General features: G+C 40.5%; 1 protein-coding gene across 14 annotated transcripts in view; it reads left to right on the forward strand.

Moving 5' to 3' along the window:
• Nucleotides 1–12,188: 12,188 nt before the first annotated feature.
• IKZF1 (IKAROS family zinc finger 1 (Ikaros)) overlaps nt 12,189–17,139 on the forward strand; it is a 54,741-nt gene continuing 49,790 nt past the window's right edge. For all 14 annotated transcript variants that reach the window (XM_009883781.1, XM_009883767.1, XM_009883768.1 and 11 more), the window contains exon 1: nt 12,189–12,228. In XM_009883781.1, the coding sequence (XP_009882083.1) occupies nt 12,189–12,228 (40 nt within the window). The remainder of the gene's footprint in view (nt 12,229–17,139) is intronic.

A 17,139-nucleotide genomic window follows, 5' to 3' on the forward strand; every position in this document is an offset into this window, starting at 1 on the left:
GGCGGGCGCGGAGCGGTCTGTTTTCGCCTCCTCGAGTCAGCTACAAACACTTCGGTTCATTCAAAGCCCGAGGTCGAACCGTAATTTGCAGAGGAGAGGCAGGGATGGAGGTCGTTATAGCCATTAGGAACTTGTAAAATTAGCAGCCCCTGTGCGCTTGGGGGGAGCGGCGTTAGAGGAGAAGTTGCTGACTTCCGAATAGCGGTGCCACCAGAAGTTTTTTTTCTCCTTGCGATACAGCTTGTCACAGCTGGAGGTTTTCTTTCACCCTGCTCCGCAAAGTTATCCTCTCTGGGAAGGGACAGTTTCACTCTGTAGTCGTTATTAAAGAAGATGCATGTAGTTAGAAACTGTGTGTGCGAAGAAAAGACTTCCCACTGCAGCAGTCGATTCTAAGGAAACTTTTAATTTTGTGCTTCAAGAAACCTGATTACTTCTTGGATTACTTTTCTACCTTGGTCTAGAAGGTATGGTAACGCTGCCAGACGTTGTGCAAAGCATTCTGCTTCCAAAATTGTTAAAAGTTAGTAATACTGTGTCAGAAAAAAATTGTAGTTTATGATTCCAGATTATCTCAAAAAAGTGATGTTTTGTGGAATGCAATAATTTTTAGACCGGTACGGCCACTGTCTTAAACTGTGTAAATTATTGTAGAGGAATAGAATGTTGTTTCTTTTTTCTTTTTCTTTTACTTTTTTTTTCTTTCTTGTCTTTCCTTTTTTGCCTTGCACGGAGTCTGCTTACACATATAAGTTCAACTAGTGTTTTCAAAGGACTTTGTGTGGGGATCAGAAGTTAGTATGAGAGCGTCCTGACTAGGTATTTTTCTTTTCAATAGCTAGATGATACCAAGGTTACATCCATAAGCGTTTAGTGTCCAGCCATCCAAAAAAACCTTAAATGGAATAAACCAGGTATCTAATCCAGATTATATTTCATGCATTCACTTTAAACAACCCATTTGCTAGACTTTAATAGTCTAGTTTTAAAATTGGAACCTGTAATGCATTGTAAGGGCCAAATCCTTTAAAAGACGCACTCTGTTAGCTTCAGTGGCTGCTCACATCAATTGTAACTCATATGCATACTGGAGTACCATGTAGTATGACTCTCTATTATACATTATAAACGATCAATGAAATGTAAAGAAAAAGCATAGTAATATATTGCCTTTAGAAATAAGTACTAAAATTCCTTCCAAATACCTGGAAAGACTTTATCTGAATCAGCTAAGCAAGGGCATGTTCTGAGTGGCTTGCAGCGCTGCTCTCTCGCCTTGCTAGTGAATCACATAGTTTAAGATGTTCAGAGTCTTAGTGAAATAGAAAAATTAAGGTCAGGATGGCTTGCCTGTATGAAAGTGTAGTTGCTTCTGAATTTTCCGAACCACATTTTTACCTTTAGGTAACTTTGTTTATTCTTCTTTCTCTTTTCTAATGAGGGAACTTGTAAGTCAAAAAAGTTAGAATGGATTTGTTCGTGTAACCATGCAAATGCACAGTATTTCTCTTCATGGGTTAATATAACAGTACTATACAGTAGTTCATGCTATGTCCATTTTCCAAAAGGTGTCATTGCTCGCATGCAGAAGCTTCTTTCTAATATTGACATGCTCTGCTTTGATTTTAACTCATAAATGTTTGTTTTAAAACAATAAAAAATGCAGGACATACTGCTTAGACTGCCATATATTTCCCGCTCCCCCACAAAAGATACTTCAATCCGTGGCAAAGCTCTACCAAGTTTAGTTTGATGGCCGTATGCTTTATCAAACCCTTTGAAACTGCTGCATGTGGACATGAGAAACTAAGTGTAGACTAAGTGCAAGACCAAGAACTCTTAAAATGATAGTTGTACTTATGATAGCTGTCCTTAGCAGAACTGCATGGGGGAAGTGTTCAAAATACTGCAGAGCCATGCACTTTCCTTAGTTCATGTTTCTATTATCCCAGACTCACTTCCAACCTTAAAGATTTTCTCACAAATATTAATATTGGTGACCATCCATGTGCTTCTTTTCTTTCTTCCTTTTTTTTTTTGAGTAAAGTAGCCTAAACTCAGAACTTGCTACTACTGCAAGTCTAAACAAAACAAAACAAAACAAAAAAAAAAGAAATAGTAATCATATCCCTAACAATAAAGTAAATTTAAGATAAACAGCCAAGGAGAAGGCAGGTTTATCCACCAAGTGAGAAGACTGACCATACTGAAGTCAAGGGAAGTCCAATAGTGGACATTCTCAGGATTTCAAAAGCCAATGCACTGATATCTGCAAGAGTCCTCTACCTCCTGGGTACAGCTTCCAGGGGAAGCGACAGGAAGGCAGAGGCATAATGTGGAATTGTACTGACAGTCCTAATTCAGTAAGGAAGGCCTGATGGATCCCAGTAATTAAACAGAGATCACTAATCTCTCTGGCCCAACGTAGTGATGGGCAGACAGGGCAGAGGACTCTTGTCTTTTTGCCCTCCGTGCTCCCAGTAACTGGAGAAGCTTCGACGCTGATCCTGTGTGCGTCATTTATCCCAGCTGAGGATTTCTCAGCATGGCTACCTAACTCCAAGTGAGCAAAGTGAGTTGATGTATTTTTAGTAGGTCCCATACTCAGGAGTTGCAGTAGAGAGACAAGCTTGTCATACACCTGTGACTTTCCACCTCGATTCTCGGCTGCCAGAGCTCACTCCGACAATGGTCTGGTTGCATGTTTTGTTACATAAGCACGAATGACACCTTTGTCATTTGTGTTCCATGCAGTGTACAATAATAAATGCAATAGTCTCCATCTCGGCGTTACTGTAGCGGTTTTCCTTTCCCTTGTGGACCTTAATACCAAAAACCTGTTTTGCTTGCCACTTCCACTGCATAGCAATGCAGAAATGTAAGTGGAGAATCAATCCGCAGAGTTTTACAACAATGCAAAACTTGTTTCTCATCATTAAAATTGGATAACTCCAAAATGAAGCCAAAAACAATTCCAGACCTATTTTATTTGAGCTTTGGTACTTCTTACACTAATGCCACAATCTTGCAGAAAACAAGGAAATGGGTCCAGTCTGTATTTCAGCAACAGAAAATAAGGGCATAATGAATTGTATGCTGTTCTAGCAGATAATTTTTGGCAACGTTTTCTTAAAAAGTCCAGAGGATATCAAAAGTCATGGATCACAGCCTAATTGTGTGGCTCTTTGTCAGGAAAAACTTCCACTGAAGACTTGTGGGATTATTTTTTTTTCTCCCATTTTACGTGCAAGAAGAGCTGGGTCCATAGTGAATTTTATTGTTTTTCAGTCAAGATTCACATATGTACTTGATTACATTTTGACCAGTCATTACTTTCTACTATTATTAAAAGTAATAGAATTAGACTAAAGAAAACATAGTAAAGTAGTAAAATGTAATGTAGCAATAATGGGATCTTTGGAAAAAGTTGTCATCCTGATGAGTGTAAGGCGGGATATGCTGCTGGCACTGTAGTGGGCTCCCCCGGAATTCCCCTCCCAAGCGAGAAACACCACTTTTCAGGGAAGTATAAAATCACACAGAAAGAAAGCTTTGGGAACGATTTTTTCTTCTCAGAATCCTCCCCCCCCAAAAAAAAGAAGGAGGAGGGGAGGAGGCTGTGCTGCTGGAAAATTGCCGTTGGGTTAAATACAGTTGCTAGATACCTTCAGAAGGCTACTGGGAATACATTATGTCAGTTGAGGAGTGGAAGGTAAGGACTCTCGTCAGTTTTTCTGGGAGTATGATTCTTTGGGAAGCGTTTTCAAATGCTTGCAACTCAATGCAAGAGTCAAAAGAGGAAAGACCTATTCCTCACTGGTATTTGTTGCTGTAATCCGAAGATTTTATTTTTTTTTTTTTCCCCTGCTGGAGGGGAACAGCATTTAGAGACGAGTGTGAACTCCATCTCAGGCAAGATAGGCAGCCTCAGTCTTGCCAGCTTTATGGCAACTTTTAAACAGAAGGCTACTTTAAATACCTTCTACTCATCCAAAGTAGCTGCAGGAGTTTTATCTCCCCAGTGGCTATCCAGCAAAACGGACTGACTTCAGCTGGGAAACTCCCTGCTTCCGAGGGCAACTGCGGTTTGTTGTCCCTCTGTCTGTAATCTATAAACATAACTACAACTAGGAGTCAACAAGAGTTTTGTTTGCTTCCTAAACTTAAACAGAATTCTGTTAGCCCCTGAGGGTATGTTGTGATGCATCTTTACTAAAAGCCCAAGAACCTCTGCCTCACCCTTCTCCTTTAAGACACACCTTCCTCCATGCTTTAAGCTGGTGAACGAGAAGGGATTGCAGATTTTTTTGCATTGAGCAGGTCACTACCAACACCGTGTGGTGACTGCGAAGGTAGGTCCTAGTCCTGAGAAGATACGTGCCTCTTCTTAACTTCATTTGTACCATTGCAAAATCACGGGGATAGGACAGTGCAGGTTTGGGACCTGCATGGTATGCTCGTGCTGCTCACACAAATGCCTCAAAAGGTCATTCAAACTGCAGTTTTTGAAGACTAGTCACACTGAAACAGCCCTATTTTTTTAAGCGATGGGAACTGTCCACTTACGTTGAAGTGTATTTCACGTGAAAGATTTACATTTCTTCTTGTGATCCCGGTTGCTCTAGTGTTCTCAGTAAGAGAAACTTGCTCTGTAAGATAGATCTGATTCCCCGCTGCATTGCTTCATTTTTCCGCTTGTGTCAACTCACTGAGAACAGTGGAGCAATTGCAATATAAAGCTGGAATTGTCCGTAGTGGATCTGGTCCAAAATATTTGCCAAAGCAGAGCGAGTTAGCTGAAACGTAGTGTGGAGAAACTTGCTAATTCATTTCAATTATAGTAATTTTAGGAGTTATTTTTAGGTTTATTTAGGGAGGGAAAAAAATCACACAGATCTCTAATATGCTTATTCAGGCTGATAATGTCCTTTAATAATCCGTAACAGCTTGAACAGTTTGAAGGGAAATTAGGAAGCAATTCTGTGATCATGAAGCAGAATTATTGAAACCTCCTATAATTTGGACAAATCGACTACTGATATATTGTTGGGGATACTTGGCAATAACAATTCTAGACATAAAGGGATCCTTTTATGTTTTCTCTATTGCATATTTAGATATGCTGTACTAAGGACATCCTACGCTTTTAAAATCATATATATGGATAGATAGATACAAAAAGTACAGTTTTGCATCTGCTGCTTGCCTTCTCTGGGGTGAGAGCCCTGGAAGAATATCCAAGAGCTCAATTTGGCCACTTGAGAATGTGCTATGTTCTTAGATTGAGTGCCTTAATTTACACACCTCACCTTTTTTTAGTCAGTTTATTTATAAGATGGAAATGTGTGCATTTTCTTTGTCATGGTGAATTTATTCCACTTTTCTGCTTGATTTTTAGTGAATAAAGGTGACAGAGTTTAATGAGTTAATAAAATGTGGCCTTAATTAGGAAAATTACCTTCATATTTTTCTCATATTGTGGAAACAATTTAGAACGACTGTGGTTGCAATACAAAAACGTGAAGGCAGAACCTTTTTCATATTTGTAATGATATCAAGTCCAGTAATTTGCACACAAAGTCAACAAAAGAACGTTTTTTTTAATTTCCTTTAATGATGAATTGTTACATGAATATAGCTCAAACACGGTAGAATGCGAAGAAGAGTGCGTATGGAAAACACATAGGTGCATACAAGATGCATATTTTTTGTCATTTGTCAGTACGTTGACAAAGAATTCCCAAAGAACTGAGAATTATGCAGGATCTTTGAGACAACTTTTTTTACACCCTCACAATTGTTCACTAACACGGAAATTAATTTTACATGTGCCAGACATATAAATGTTTCATATCCGCACTGTTAGCAGAGTTCTTTTCTTAATCTTGTGTGTTGAATTACTCTCCTTCCCTCATTTTGCAGACAGGAGCTCTCCATTGAAATTTGACTGTATGCTCATAATTGTATTGTCAATTTGTTTAGTTAACCAGAGTTTACACTAGGCACGAATAGAGAAATGACTGAATAAACTAAACACCTCGCTAGACTTTGTAGAAAAAGCTGAGTATGGAATTAGTGTAGAGGGAGAAAAATTGATCCTCTTAATTTTAACCTTTTTTTCTGTTTTAATGTAGTCCTTTATAAAAGATATGGAGGTTTGGCTTTTTTAAAAAACAGGAGTGGAAGGACACTGAAGTGCTTATTATGACTCTCAGTTTTTAGTTTTCAAAAAGAACCACCCCTCATCTTTGTAGTTATTATTTACATTGAGCTGTGTGATGAGGCGGAAATTAAAAATAGAATTAAACTGGTTCTAAAGTAGAGTCATTCACAGAGATTGTGAAGTCTAGCATATTAAATTACAATAATAAAGCTAATTATCAGCTGCTTGCTGAGATATTGGATGCTTTTAATTAAAACTAGTTTGTAGGATTCTAGCAATTTTCTTCAAGTATTTCCACTGGTTGTGCAATACATACTACCTTTTACCCGTATTTAAGAGCCTTCCTGTTGTGTGTTTGGTCGTATGTAGCACATTTGCTACATACATGTCAAGTTAAAAGTCTATTAAACCACAAAAAAAAAAAAATTAGGTCTTTTGTTTTAAAGGAAACTAAATGTGAAATACTTTTACAGGGGTGTCTATTCATCTCTCTTGGTTGTTGGTTGAAACTCATTGACTTCAGTGGATGCAAGAGGCTTGGTTCTGCTAGGTTGAGACCCTCTGGTGCAATTAGAAATGCAGCTGTATTATCATTCTGCAGGTAGATGCAACTCCTAACTTAAAAACAAAAAGATTGATGGCACGTAGATGATGATACATATCACTCTGAACCTGTTGTTAATGTGCAAATTTTCCTGTCAGGTATGGGGGTTCAACTGCACTGTGTTTTCCAGGTTGCAGCCTGGTTTTACTTCATTAATTTATTTATTAAACTTCTCCATATGTCATGGGTGGTTGAATCTAGGACCCATTTTAGGAGCTTTGCTTCAGTTCAGGTTGTAAAGTGGGTTGGGGTTTTACGTTTTTGGTTGTTGGTTTGGATTTCTAGTTTGCTAAAGCTGCAGCCTGCGTGACGCGGAGCCAATGAGACATGTCAAAGACCACAAAGACGAGTTGTGCTCACATACGAGCACCCCGTTAGGGCCAGCTGCTCCAATGACCTGTGCGAGCGGTCCCTTTTCCTGTCGTGGGGCTGCTTGCACAAGCAGAGGAGGGGGGGGGTTGTGAAATCGCCCTTTCCCCGGGGCGGCTGTGGAAGCAAGGCTGGGGTTTGCCTCTTTGCTTGTTTGTTTCATCGCAGTTAACCCAGAGCTGCCACTGCTGAGGGACGCGCGTTCCCCTCTCTTTTTATAGTTGCAAAAGCACCTGCAAAACACCGGGTCCCTTGTAGAAGGTTTTTTCTCCCTTCCTCCAGACTTCCTGAGCGCTCGTATTTTTTTCTGCTCTGAGGCTTCGTGTAGAGGAGTAACCTGCCCTGGCGGGGTGTCCTCAAGACTGAAGTGTTCCTTCAGGGACCTTTCTGTCTGCTCAGCCAGGCTACACCTACAAATAGTCAGGAAACACGCCGCTGGATGTGGTGTACATTTGCGTACTCCTTGCAGCACCAGAAGTAGCGCTCTCTGTAGATGGAAGGCCAGCTCTGGGCTTAGGTCTGTTCGGTGTAAGTCCAAAGCGGCTCCACAAATATCAAAATTTGTGATTTCATTTCTACAGCGTAAGTGAGGTCCCATTGTGCTGAGTGCGAAGCACGTGTTGTCAGTAAGGAAGCACGAGAAGTCAGTAAGTATGTAGCTAGGGAACAAAGAAGAAAGCAAAATAGCTTGTCTTTGGCCTTGGATTAGGTCATTCCATTGAATTATATCAATGGCCCAATCTTGCCATCTTTTAATATCCTAAGAGAGCAGGGTTTGTAGAACGAGTGACATGCTTACACATTTGTTCGAATTGATAAAAGTGTATAAATGCTAAGCATTAATTTTCTTGACAAGGAGGTTTACTTTTGAATTTGCATTGTAAAACAGGAGATGAAATAATAAACCAAGACTTGCAAATAATTAATTTGCCTTATTCTGAAAGATTAGAAAATCTTGACCTTGCAATGACTTCTTCCTATTTACACCCGGAATCCTAAAATGTCCCAAATCCACTTCTGGTTGTAATAGACACCAGGTATAAATGGAGCAGTACCTCAGTGATTCATGGGGCGTATTTTGAAATATTCTTAAGATGTAGCACAAGTTGTATTGTAGACAGAGTTGCAAGGAGGGAAATAGGTCACATGTAAATTTTCTTTGGGCTCAGGATGGTATCCTGGACAAATGCTGACTAATTTAACTCCAAAAATTTTTTGGGGAGCGTGGTCAGTTAGGTGCTTTATTATTTAAAACAAAATCAACAAAGCCTTTCAGGTTTTGTGTGTGTTGATTATTAATTAGCTTCAGATTGCAACATTTAATTCTTTTTCCAAAGCATTATGGTAGCTTCATCTGTGAATCTGGTATTTGGAGTTTGAAGAGGAAAACATACAGGTTACAGTTCTGTATCAGAAAAGACTTGAAAAAATAGTTTTATCTGTTTTGAAGGGAACTTGGTAGTTCTTTCAATAAGGGGACAAATTTTGAAGCTGTTTGGATTCCTAAATAGAAGAAATATCTATTATCACCTAGGTGCTGATCCCTTTCCTGCTATAAATGAGAGCGACACACGTTCAGCATTTGAGAGTAAGATTGCTTCGGTCAGCTGCCCACCCAGCTTTTGATTTCTAACTTCAGGCTCCTAAATTAGCTGCTAACCTAAATAGATGCTACTGCATTGAAGATAGTGAATGCTTCTTATGCTAGTGATAAATTTGATTCTGTAGATACAACTTACAATGAAAAATTGCAAAACAATTCTTTTTCTTGCCAAAATGGACAGTTATTTAGGGTTTCATGTCATAAACATTTCTAAAATGGTGTTCTTTTAGATAAATCTTTATAAAGATCTATGAATTTACAAATTGATATCAGGTAGATACTTTGGTGCAAATTCTTATATCTGTACATAGGGCACTCCTGCTTTCTGGGAAGGCAGCGGCAATGTTTCTGCTGATTGTAGAGTAGAGGAGGAAAGGGAGGGAAAGAAGGGCATAGTTTCCTATTCATAGATTTACCATACCAAAGACAGAGATGTAACTTAGCACTTAAAATTTAGCCTAAGACACATTATGCTGAAATCCAGTATGAAAAACCTTTTAACAGTTGCAGAGCCAAAATGAAGGCACTGCTGTCATTGCAGAATTGGGGGGGTTGGGGTCCTGTCATGTATTCTTTGCTGATAAAGAGCCTAAGCTGAAGTTAGCTGGGATTTTGTTGGTATTTACCAGGTACCACAGGATACCAAAGTGTTAGAGTACAATTTTCCCTTTGGAGGGATTCAAAACACTCTTTAGGATTTTTTAAAGTTTGTTTTGGTTTTTTTTTTTTTTCTTTTATCAATGTGCTTAGGGCTTGTGGATCCTAATCTACATTTAGGAACTATGTTAATTGTTCTAAGTAATCCTTAGGGGAAAAAAATCTTTCCCTCATCACTTTTCCACCAGCTTTATTTTATCTCAGTGTTTCATCCCCAGAAAATGGATCAGCTTTGCCGAGTGTCCTAAAATCACCTAATTCGAGGATAAACTCTGAAGTTATCTCTTTGAGAACTGAGGGCATCGGTTTCAGGACAGGCAGTCATCCAACCTCACAGCAAGCAAGCCTAAAAAAAAAAAAAAAATAAAGTGTGCTGCTTAAGTTGCAGAAATGCTGAATGTAAGGCTTGTCATGTCAAAGGCAGGTAAATTCAGGAATATGAAAATAGAAGAAATTTTGTCCTTTGCCACCTCCTCTCCTTGTCGCTCCCAGTGCTGCTGAAGCCCTAGCAATAAGGGGAAGGCAGGTGCAGTTGGAATAAAGTGCCCTTCGTGAGTGTGGCTTCCTTCTGCTGAGCATTTTCTTGGGATGTTTTCTTTGGTTGGTTGGGATTCACCATACTCTGTGGAAAAATGTGTAGTAATCAGCTGATTTATTGTAGGCAGGTGACCCTCAAAGGCAGTAATAGATGCACGGGCATTTCTTTTTTTCTTCCTTTGCGTTCAGTCATGCTTACAGGAGAAATAAGGGACTATACCAAGCACTTGTACCATACCACCTGCTGTAAATACACCACATTTCCAGTAACTGAGCAGGCTCCCATTATAGGGTTTTCCCTCCTGCAAGAGAAGCTGCATTTCCCACTGACTACTTCCTTAAAAATGGACCTATTGAAAGCTCTTCAGTCCCATAGGAACTGATGCAAATTGTTGAGTGGAAGGTGGCTTTTTGCGTTTTGCATGGCTGTAGTAATTTCTGAGAATTTTATATAGACATTAAACAAATTGCTTGTCTAGAATTAAAGTTTAAGAGCGGAATAAAGCAAGACAGAGCGTTATTGGATATTGAGCAGTGCTATGGTACATGTGCAACAGGCAGAATGCTCTGCGAGAATACCAAACTTTTTCTGCAAACTATAGACCAAAATCTGTTCCCCAACCTATCTATCTGCAGTCCCAAAGTCTACATACTGTCTTTTTGCAAGTCTAGCATGAACCTGGTGAGGGAAGCCAGCTTTTGCGAGGGGGAGGCAGCAGTATGTTGGATCTCAGATGTACTGATGACATTCAGAGGCAAGTGAGGAGGCCATAAAACTTACGAAACTAATAAATCTGATCACAGCTATTACGCTTTCCCACTGCAGCTTGTTGGGTAGCAGGTTGAAGATTTTTTGGGGTAGATTTTTGAGGGGGGGGGGGGGGGAAATAAATTATGGAAGTTGGGCTAAAAAGGTTAGGATAAGGTTTGAACTCTTTCTGTAGGAACTCCTACACATCCTCCTCTGCTTCCAACTCGCAAGAAAATGCATCATCTTTAATTGCAGGAAAGAGGGTTGATGGGGCAGGTATCCAGTTATAAGGAACAGTAGAGAGCCACCTCCTCTGCTTGGTAGGATGTGAAGGCAGCCACACCAGCATAACCAGACCTAGCATAACGGGGCTGAACAAAGAGCTTGTAGGCTTTTTGTCCCCTCCCCACCTGAGGGTACTTCAGCTGCCCACGCCATACTTCAAGGTGGGGACCAGGTTGTACTGGGAGTACCTGCTCTGGCAGCACATCTATTATCCAAGGGGCCACCAGCTGTCCGCAGCCTGCGCTCGAGCCCTGAGACCTGCAGGGTCCCCTTCTGAGTTAAAACCTGAATTTTGTTTCTACCCCACTAACCCTCCACACGCTTCTCCCTGGTGCTTGTGGTCACTGGTCTCTGGCTCCTCGGAAGATGGTGTGTCGCAAGCGGAGGGCAGGAGCTTCCCAGTATCGCTCGCCACGCCGCGGAGCCAGCCATCTGTCAGCAAAACAGGAAGGCACGGGTTCCCTTTCCCTCCTGGGCTCGTTTCGCTATTTTCAGGAGCTGTACTTCTCCCCTGCGCTGGGCCGGTGCGGTCTGAAGGAAGGGCTCCCGGGCGAGCGAGGGGCCAAAGCCCGAAGCTGCTGCTCTGCCCATCTGCTGCGGCTGGAGGTGTATTCATTATTAATGGAGGTAGTGGCGGTTGCTGCTCAGATATGCAGCCCTGCCTGGGTAAATGAGACATTCTTCAGCAAATTGCTTCGTTTTTTGATTGCTGATTGTACGCGTGTCACCAAGCTGACTCAAGGTTCATCGATGCATGCTCAGTAAATTAGAAAGAACATAACTATGGATCAACCAAGAGAATGAATTCTGTGCCTACAATGACCCAGGGCCATTTAATTTTCTGCTTAATTTTGTTGCAGTCAGTTTGCATTTTGGGTTATTATGCAGTAGGAAATTAACAATAAATAACAAATTTGGTCCTCCTGTGCTTGTAATGATATTTTTATAAATCTTTGTAATGCTGTTTTTAAAAGGATCAAGGTCTGTGCCAGTCTGATACTCCAGCAAGTATGCAGGGAGGAAATAAAGAGAAAAATACATTATTCTTCCCAGATAATCTTATAGTTAAATAGCAAAGGGGTTTTTTTCTTTCCTCTTCTTTCTCCTTCTCTGTGTGTGTGGGGTTGGGTGTTTTTTTTTCCTTTTTCTCTGTGTATATGTGTGTGTTATTTTGCATTAACTGAAGGCTCTTCCTCTCTTCTCAGATAACTTGAGGAAAATGGAAACAGATGAGGCTCAAGATATGTCCCAGGTTTCAGGTGAGGTCCTTAACGAATACTTCTACAAAGAAAATCCTAAATTCCTGCCCATCTTTCTAGTACAGTACAGTGTTTTTCTTGTTGTCGATAAAATTGCTTTGGGTCTTTTTTAAGACCAGAGTGGGAATTGAGATATAATTAATGATATCACTTGATATCAAGACCAACAGTGCATAAATATATATTTTTTTAGAAGGAACTGGGTAAATAAAGAAGTCAAGGGAATATAGAAGCATAGAGGTAATTTTGCATTAAGCCTGTGGTAGTGTATCCCTGAGGCATGGTCAGGTGCACATTTACACTCTTTCTTTTGGGAGCAAAATTCTGATTGTTACAAAATAAATATAGAACAAACAAAGTTCACCAGGTGGGAGGGGGAGAATACTAATTAAAAGCAAACAAACTGTATTTACCGCATAGGGTTATTTGACTTTTTTCCAGAGCATTCAGTTGTACTTATAAACACGTAAAAAAAAAGGAAAAAAAAAAAGGAAAAAAAAAAAAAGAGGTCTGATTGACATTTCAATAAATTTTTAAACAGCGAATTTAGGTTTCCAAAATTTTCCCGGTAGTAGCATGGATAGGATTTTGCAGTCTTACCCCATACTGATATTCCTACAGGGGGGTTTTATTCTTAACTTCCTTGGAAATTGGTTCCACAAAACATGGGCTTAGCAAGATAATACATATTCATACCGTTGCACCTCTGCAGTTGAAAAAGGACAAGTTAAGTCTCTTTCCTAGTTTCCCTAATATGTTGGCAGCTGCAACGGTTAATGGCTTTCAGTTTTCACTTTTAGTGTTCAGCCTGGAGCACCACAGCCCCATCACCCAGGCGGCTCCTGGCAGACACCTGGGCGTGGGGCTCTTTCTTTAAGAGGCAGCTCTTGGGCATTGCCAGCTCAGGACCTGGAGATCAACTACAGGACATCATGAAGGTCTGGGTGCAGTGTGGGTGGCTAGGTCACTGGGTTTTCCTGAAGTATATGAACACAATTTTCTTTGTCTTTTTTTTTTTTTTTTCTCTCCCTCCTTTCTAAAAACGTTGAGGAGTTTTCTCAAAAATTGGAACCCAGAACTTTTAGTGTCATCTGAAAATGGAAAATCACAGACATTTTCCATCTGAAAGAACAACAATAGAATAATCCTTCACGCCAACAGAAGATTTTCAGTTATGTTTAGTACAGGGAAGTAATTTCTAGTCAGCCCTATGGAGGCATGTTGCACTCCACTCCTCAGGTAACAATTTTAAAATTGTAACTGGATATACTTCCACATTGGTGTTTTGTTGCATGCTGAAACAATTTGTAAATGAAATAAAACCTGTCCTGTACATCCTGTGCTTGGAGCATGTGTGGCCCTAGCAGAAAAAGCAGTGGGGTTTTAGTCCCTTGTGCAGACGAAGCACTGTGGATCTGCTCCGAGCGGAGGGAGGTGCTGTGATTGGAGTGCAGCTCCTCTGCCCACTGCAGAAGCCCTTTCCTGCTTGCCTGAGCTCCTGGGAGCAGGACCGCTGACCTCCTCTTCCTCTGCAGCAGCACAGGTTCACATGGATATCCACACTTAACCTTTGTGGTATTGTTTTTAGAACGGTGTTAATCTGAGCTCCCCACGTGCTACCTCTTACCAGGGCATTGCTGCTTTTTTTTTTTTGCTTTTTTTTTTTTTCTTTTGACATGGGGAGGAGCAGTGTGGGAGATGCTGCCTTGAGTCAAGGAGTGGATTAGAAGGTCAAACACTTTGTCTTCCTTATGGTCTGGCTCTCCCCTTGAGAGGGGAGATTTGGAAGAAACTTTGCCATTTTGAAGGTTTGTGTATATGTAAATATGTACATAATATATATATATATGTAGGTATATAGTTTGTAGCTGTCCAAGTTTTCCAGGATTTGAACCACTGCAGTACTTTACTGTGCCCTTTAGCTTTTCTAGCAAATCATGCTGATGAGAATAGTACTCTTCTGTGATAAAATATATCAGTGTAAGAGGAATTTTACCTCTGACAAGAGGTAGACCTACATAAACAGATTACAGAAAAAAATAATCTGCTTTGAACTCTTGCCGCTGTTCCTGTCACTCAGCATCTGGTACCTTCTGTGAGCAGAGCCTGTGAGTTGTGTTGGATTGTTAGCTGGACTTGTGAACAACTGGCCAATGAAAGGACATACTAATTTACTTTCATTTATGAACTGAGTTGTGTGTGAACTCAGCCTTCTGGAAACAGGAGTTTGTCAGGTTAGGTTCCACACATATTGGCTTTTCATAAGCTCTTACTAGACCTCAAAAGTAGAGGATCTGACAGTACAGGGATGTTACCAACTTCTTTCTCATAGCCTGGCAAATCCAGAAAGGAGTTTCCCCCCCTCTTCTCCTCCTCCGGGGGTTCTACATGCTTCTGGGAGGCTTCCTTGCATTATGAGGGAGCTCTACTATATATTGGGAACCAGTTGGACAATTGCACAGTTTCAGGGGTGTGAGATTGTCTTGTCAGCTGAAAACCACTTTTATTTATTTCTCCTGCTCTGTGAGTAATGCTCGTCAGGTGTAGCTTCCTCTTTGAGCCTATGGAATTAGGTGACTTGGTTCACTAGTACACTTGGTTGTGTTAAAAAAAAAAAAAAAAAAATTAGGTTGGGGGAGGGGGTCTTTGGGGTTGGTTTTTTTGGTTTGTTTTTTAACACAGAAATAAAATGGGTCTCTAGAAACAGTCTTCTCAGCTCAAAAGCAGTGCTTTACACAGCCATGTGCTTTACACATCTGTAGCTGCTTCAGGTGTGGCAGGGGCAAGCCAGGCCAAGAGAGTATAAAACTAGTGTGAGGGAGCCAAACCCTGAGCATTCACAGGCATTCCCGAACCTGCTTCTGGGAATGCAGGCATGGCTGGCTCCTACAGGAACTGAAATACTGTGTGACTAGCACAGAGTTCACACTTTTTGTTTTCCTCCTGAAAGTGGTATTTCATGAGGCAAGCAGTTGCAGTTCTGAAATGAGGAGAGAGCTGACATACATTTAACCAAACGGTATCCGGCACCCATACACGAGATTCAGAAAACACTGATAATATCTCACTTAACAAGCAGTATTTTTCCTGCCTTTTTTGTCTTTTTTTTTTTTTTTTCTCAGTTCTATGGCCTAACAGTTCAGGAAGGTGAAAAAACAGTACAAATGTTTCCACATCTAACATAAAAAGATCCCCATCGCACTAACGGGGCTGTGCCATGCTCCGCCAAAGCAGGAGGGAGAGTTTTGTATTCGATGTTCTTGCTAGGTCCTGGGAAGGTGGAAATGAATGTATACTGGGCTGGTATCTCCCATCTGAAAGCCTGGCTCTCATCCCAGAGCGACTCTCTTCTTCTCACTGGAGGCTTGACGTTTCACTAGTGAAAAAGGGATGTGAATTGGGTTGCGACTCTCATCCAGAAAAATATGTATGTTGCTTTTCCTGCATAACTTCTCCAGTGATTCTAGTGTTTCCATTAGAAACAACCCTCAGGTATTAAATACACCCAACATTAGTTTGTGAAAGGATAGAGAATTAGCAGTCATAGCTCCAGCAGCACCATTCTGGCATGAACTGAATTGTTCTCAGAACTGAATGGAGATGTTAAAGAAACGCCAGGCTTACAGGCTTTGTTAGGAATAAAGGATGCATAAAACCTTACTGGGCTGGGCACTTTGTTCCCTTTCTCTCTTTCCTCATTTCTTTAACAATCTTGCTAGGGCAGAGATGAGGAAACTCAAGTAGAGAGAAGTTGAAGATCTTACCAGGCACCATTGATAGGTTAGGCACTTCTCTGACAGTTTTCATACAGAAATGGTGGTGTTCGGAAATCTGAGACCATCTTTCAGAGCTTCAGGATGAATTGGAGGAATGTATGATACAGCCTGCAGTTGAAGTTATCTCCATTTATGACTTAACCAAAGGCACCATGAATCAGTGGCAGTGCCAGAAACAGAACTTCAGCTCTACAGTTCCCTTATCTTTTTCATTTGATACATCAGGTGGCTCTTTATCAAAATTTAAAAAAAGACACACACCCCCAAGATTAGATTGCATTATTTATGCTTCACTCCTTGTTTTTGAGCAAAAATATAAAATGGAAATGGAACAAATCTATGGTACTTTGCTCTGTTATGTGACATTTTAGTAATTTACCCTAGTACTTGCCACTAGATTTTTTTTTAACTCCATCCCTTCAACCAGTTATTGTTCTGGACATGCCTGTTAGAAATTAAATGGGAAACCGTTCCCTCCTTTCCTCCACCCCCTTTCCATTTCTAAATTCATTGGCAAAAGGATGTTAGTGAGATTGCATATCTGTAAGATTACTATGCAGTAGTGAACTTATCGTGGTGTAACAATTTAGATGTTGTTAAGGCATGAAATACAAATATCATGCTTTAGAATTCAAGACACAGAGCTCAACAAATATATCTATTTTTAAATCCACTATTTTTACCCAGCCTTTTTGCATGCAGGGATTTCTCGATCATGTGTGACAGGAAGAAATCAAATAATATGAAATGAGTCATTAAAGCCAAGTTTACTAAGTTTCCTTAACTGCAGTCTCCTGCAAACAGGGAAGCATACCAGATCTTCATCTTCTGCCCCACCACGTGTGTGAGGCTAGTCTCATTCAGGCCACCTGGGCAAATGGCTGTTAATTTAACAAGCAGAAGATTGTTATCTGTTTAGTGAACCAAACAGTTCACCATAAACTGTGAAAGTACTGGTCTACTAACTGGTTTCTGTTCCAAAAGACTGCTTTGACTTACCCGCAAAGCCTCCTACTTAGCCTGGTTGTTGTAGGATGCCTAATTACACAGTAAGAAAGTTTTGATTTTGTTTACTATCTGTTATCTCATAGCTCTAATATTATGTGTTTAAATTGGTTTGTAGCCAAAAAAGCCT

This window comes from Charadrius vociferus, unplaced genomic scaffold (assembly GCF_000708025.1).
Source record: "Charadrius vociferus isolate BGI_N301 unplaced genomic scaffold, ASM70802v2 scaffold103, whole genome shotgun sequence".
In the NCBI taxonomy this organism is placed as follows: domain Eukaryota; kingdom Metazoa; phylum Chordata; class Aves; order Charadriiformes; family Charadriidae; genus Charadrius; species Charadrius vociferus.